This window comes from Pan paniscus, chromosome 11 (genome assembly GCF_029289425.2).
Source record: "Pan paniscus chromosome 11, NHGRI_mPanPan1-v2.0_pri, whole genome shotgun sequence".
Classification (NCBI taxonomy): domain Eukaryota; kingdom Metazoa; phylum Chordata; class Mammalia; order Primates; family Hominidae; genus Pan; species Pan paniscus.
The window spans coordinates 25614279-25619438 of record NC_073260.2 but is presented as its reverse complement, the minus strand read 5'-3'; the positions used below and the strand labels follow the sequence as shown (position 1 = coordinate 25619438).

The 5160-nt window shown below is 35.3% G+C and overlaps 1 protein-coding gene across 1 annotated transcript; it reads right to left on the bottom strand.

The window, feature by feature from the left end:
• Nucleotides 1-432: 432 nt before the first annotated feature.
• LOC100972711 (uncharacterized protein C14orf119-like) lies at nucleotides 433-3886 on the bottom strand. Its single transcript, XM_034929781.3, is given in 1 exon segment — nucleotides 433-3886. A coding segment is annotated over 1 exon segment (561 nt). The 5' UTR covers nucleotides 2546-3886; the 3' UTR covers nucleotides 433-1984.
• Between the last annotated feature and the right edge of the window lie 1274 nt (nucleotides 3887-5160).

The window sequence follows — 5160 nt, the reverse complement described above, 5'->3', positions numbered from 1 at the left end:
TCTAAAATGATGATGAATCAAGCTATGCTATTTTTAGCAAAAGTTGTCCTTTTTTTTTTTTTTCTTTTGGCCTCCCCAACACACTGAAAAAAATTGAGTAAAAAGCACTTCCAGGCAAATATCATTAGTGAATGATGTGATAACTAGTGACGGTCTCATATTTTGCAGGGGCTTTGATAAGAGCTCTCTCACTTAAGCTTCAATGACTGTAGAATTGAACCCATCTTCACAAATATACTTTAATTTTTTCAAGTTGACACTGTACTTGATTAAAAAATAATGTCAGGTAATGTTAAATATTCTTCAACATTATTTTACCATCCAGAAATGTTATCCAAAACCATTATTAGTAAAACAATCAAGGATGTATCAAATGGCCAAATTATTAACACCTGTTTTACCCAAATGTATGGGAAATAAATAATGATAGTTTCTAAAAGTTGTATTGAGCATGTACTAGAGTCAGGTCCCAAGCTAAGTACATAGTATTTCATTTAATACTTACAAGTCTATCCCCATTTTATAGATAAGGAAACTGAAGCTAGAGAGACTAAATATTCTCAGTTTTTGTACCAGCTGTCCAAGGGGGTTGTCTTAGTCCCTTCAGGCTGCTGTAACAAAATACCATAAGCTAGGTAGCTTGGAAACAATAGAAATTTATTTCTCACAGTTCTGGAGGCTGGGAAGGCCAAGATCAGGGCAGATTCAATGTCTGGTCAGGGCCCATTTTCTGACTCACAGATGACACCTTCCTGCTGTGTCCTGGAGCATCTTGTAAATACTGAAAAACAAAAATAAAAAAAATAAAGCAATGCCCCCCAATAATAGGGTATGTCAAAGGGACACAGGAGCCTCCAGTGACCAAAGTTGGATAATCTGAACTAAAAAAAAAGGAATATTGTATTATAACCTAAAGTATAAAATAAAAATCTGTGAATCCATTCTGATACAAGTGAATGAATAAGAAAATAAATGGAAGGATTGAAAAATCTCCCATGCAGAACTCTAAATAATTTATGTAGCTGTTCCTTTCTCAAGAAGGTGAAACGTAACTCCCCACTCCGGGAGTGTGGGCTATGCATAGTGACTGCCTTCCAACGAGTACAGTAGGCAAATGGGAAGGGGAAATGAGTAATTTTGTAGTGGAGAAACCTGAAAAGCACCACCTCAGCTAGGTGATCAAGGTCAACGTCAATAGTGATAAGTCATTGTATTAGTCTGTTCTCACATTGCTATAAAGAAATACTTGAGACTGGGTAATTTATAGAGAAAAGAGATTTTGTTCACTCACGATTCTGTAGGCTGTACTGGAAGCACAGTGGCTTCCACATCAGGGGAGGTCTCAGGAAACTTACAATCGTGACGGAAGGGGAAGCAGGCACATCTTACATGGCCAGAGCAAGAGGAAGAGGGAGAGGGGGAAGGTGCTACACTTTTTAACAGATCCCGTGAGAATGAGCTCTATCATGGGAACAGCACTAGGAGGATGGTGCCAGATCATTCATGAGAAACCACCCCCACGATCCAATCACTTCCCACCAGGCCCTACCTCCAACATTAGGGATTAACTTTTTTTTTTTTTAGTGTAAAAATATGAACTTTTGTTGTCCTATTTCTGGGGAAAAGGGTTCTACTTTCCACACTGAGCCAGCAGTGGGCTTGAGTTATAATATGTAGATTCCTTTTGGTTATAGTTGCAGAAGAAGCTATTAAATTCTTGAGGGTTTGACATCTCCTGGAAAGAAGCAAACTAGAAGATGGACCAATGATCTGGATTGCTTAGAATGATAACATTTACAGTAGGATCCTAGTTGACATGCTATTAATGTTGAAATAATCATGCCTGTACTGGTCAGTGAGTTCAGTATCCTGGTTGGAATACCAGTTCCAGACCTTTAGGTGACACGTTTGAATTGAGTTCTCATTGTAGAGTCGTGGCCTTGACTCCATCAGCTGCGGTTATCTTCTTTGGTCTGAATACCTATCAGTCCTTACCAGCTGTAGCAGCCACTGCTTGGTCAAACTTTGCCACGAAGTCTGGCTCATGGAACTCCAGCTGCCTGACAAGTGCATTGCACTCCTGCTCAGCCCAGCCTTGAGACCACTGATCCCAAAGACATAGCTGGCACTCAAAGATACAAGGTGGTCCATTTGCCCCGGACACACTAAGCTGCAGCAGACTATTTGGCAGTGGCTGTAATTTTCCTGGCACTGCCTTAGCTACCAGGTCCTCCAGGAAACGTTCACACTGGGAACCTGACTAATTGGCAAATCAGTGAAGAATACACTTCATCTCCTGGGAAGTGATGTAAGACATTGGAGAAGGGGAAGAACTCATATCGTCTGGTACTGAGGGTAAAAGAGAAGGGAAAGATAGTGGCGTTGAAAAGGAAGATGACTCCAGTGGCATCCTCCCCTTTTCCCTCAGAAGGCACCTGGAGATTGTCACAAGAATCCTTAGATTCCAACTACTGCTGCAGCTTCTAGGGATTACAATTTGATATGAGATTTGGGTGGGGACACTGATCCAAACCATATCAGTCATGTTAATAGTATGTACCCTTAATGTGATGTGATGAAAATGTCACTTTGACTCTGTGCTTTTCTTCCCCCAAGCTTTATTCTAATTGTGAGGGGGAAAGTTATATAAATCCCAACTGAGAGACATTCCATAAAATACCTGACTAGTACTCAACACTGTCGAGGCCAAAAAAAAAAAAAAAAGAAAAAAACAAGGAAAGTTTTAGAAATCATCAAAGCCCAGAGGAACCTAAGGAGACATGGTAAATAAATGTAATGTGAGATTCTGGATGAGATCCTGGAACAGAAGAAGATAAAAACCAAAGAAATCCGAACAAAGTAGGGACTTCAGTTTAAAATAATGTATCAAATTGTTTCATTAATTCTAACAAATGTATCATAATATATAAAATAATAGGGAACACTGGGTGTGGAGTATATGGCAACCCTCGGTATTATCATCACAATTTTTCTGCAAGCCTAAAACTATTTGAAAAGCTAAATTTTATTTAAAAAAATTGAACACAGCTTCAGGAACCTAGGGCACCAGAGCATAAGGTCTAACATATGTATAATTTGAGTCTCAGAAACAGAAGAAAGAGAGAATAAGGCAAAACAAAAATTGAAGAAATAATGGCTGAAATTTTCAAAAATTTGGTGAAAGATATAAATTTACAGATTTAAAAATCTCAGTGTATTCTAATTATGAATATGAAGAAAAGCACATCTATGCATAGCATAGTAAAACTGCTGAAAATGTATATATGTATTGGCAGGTGGCAATTTATTACTTTAATGTTTATATAGAAAATAAGAAATACTAAAAATAATAAAAAGCAAGAAAAGGAGGAAATACTCCAAGCACAAAAATTAATAAAATTGAAAAGAAATATATAATAAAGATTGAAGAGACTAAGAAAACCTCTGGCAACTGATGAAGTAAGGAAAGGGAAGACACAAATACGAAATATTATAAATATAAAAGAACGATAGCCACAGATGTAACAGACAGTACCACAAATAACTTTATGCAAAGAAAATTGAGTGCTTAAATGCAATGGACAACTTCCTATTAAAGTGTTATTTATTATCATTGAATCAAGAAGACTAGAAAACTTGAGTAGTTTATTCCATCTGAAGAAAGGGGATCAGTAGTTTAAAATATATTTACCTTCAAAACACCCATCCTACACAATTTAAGCAGTGAGTTCTAACAGTCTGTCAAGTAACAAACAATTTCAACCTTCCACAAACTCTTCCAGAAGCTAATAGATTAAGAAACGCTCATCAATTCATTTTATGAAGGTACTAAGTCCTTGATGTAAAATAGACATGCACACCATGAGGAATGTAAGTTACACACTATTCTCATTCATTAATATAGATGCAGAAACAAAAATATTTGCAAACCATATGTGTATATGTATATAAATGTATATAATCATTATTAAATTGGTTATATCTCAGGAATACAAAGATGGTTCCCATTAAAGGAGAAAAACTCATGGTCATCAGCACATGCAGAAATCATTTGAAAACGTCTAACGGTCATTTGTATTTTAAAAACATTGGGAAAGAAGAAACAGAATTTTCTTAACTTGATAAAGGGATAAAAAACATACAAAAATATACAGCAAACATTATATTTAATAGGAAAATGTTAGAAGCAATTGATTTAAATTCAGGAAAAGGCAAGGGATCCAACAGCACAGCTTCCATTCAGCATTGTACTGAAGACTCTAACCGAACCTCTAAGACAGGCAAAAAAAAGGTAAAAGGCTTGGAAAGGATGAAAAATAAAATTTGTGGAGTAAATTATTATAGATTAAGACAACATAAGAGACTCTTCAAATATTATAATTAACAAATTTTGCAAGGTTTCTGGATATAGAGGTCAAAACTTTAAAATCATTCACTTTCTGTGCACCAGTCACAGATACTAGAAAATGAAATTTTAAAGGTTTGTGATATCTTAAGGGACATAAGAAGCATAAGAATAAATCTAACCAAATATGAGCATAGCATTTGTGAAGAAATGTTTAATCCTTTATTGAAAAAAGTTAGAGATAAGTCTAAATAAAGGGAGATATATACCATGTACATAGATAAGAAGACTCAATATTATAATATTGTAAATTCTCTATAAATTAATTCATAAATTTAATGTACTTCCAATTAAAAGCTTTATAGTATTTTGTGGAGCTTGACACATTGATTCTAAAAATTTATAGCAAAAATCAAAGAGCCATGATAAGATGAGTTTAAAGAAGAGCAAGGTTGAAGGGATTTGTTCTGGTAGGTATCCAGTCTTCTTACATGGCTACAGTAATTAAGAGTGTATTTTCTGGCAGGTATGAATAAATTAGTGAACAAAATTGAGAACTCAGAAACAGACCAATGCTTACACGAAACCTTACTATGTAACAGAGTTGACAGTGCAGATCAGCAGAGAATAATAGGGTAATAATTTAACAAATGGTGCTAGGACAATTGGTAATGCAATGAAAAGAATCTGATCTCTATCTTGCACCACAAACAAAAACTAAATTTTAGGGGGATTAAAAACCTAACATAAAAAAAGAAAAAATTGAAAGCATTATAAGAAAATGTAGAATATTTTTATGAACTCAGAATAAGGGA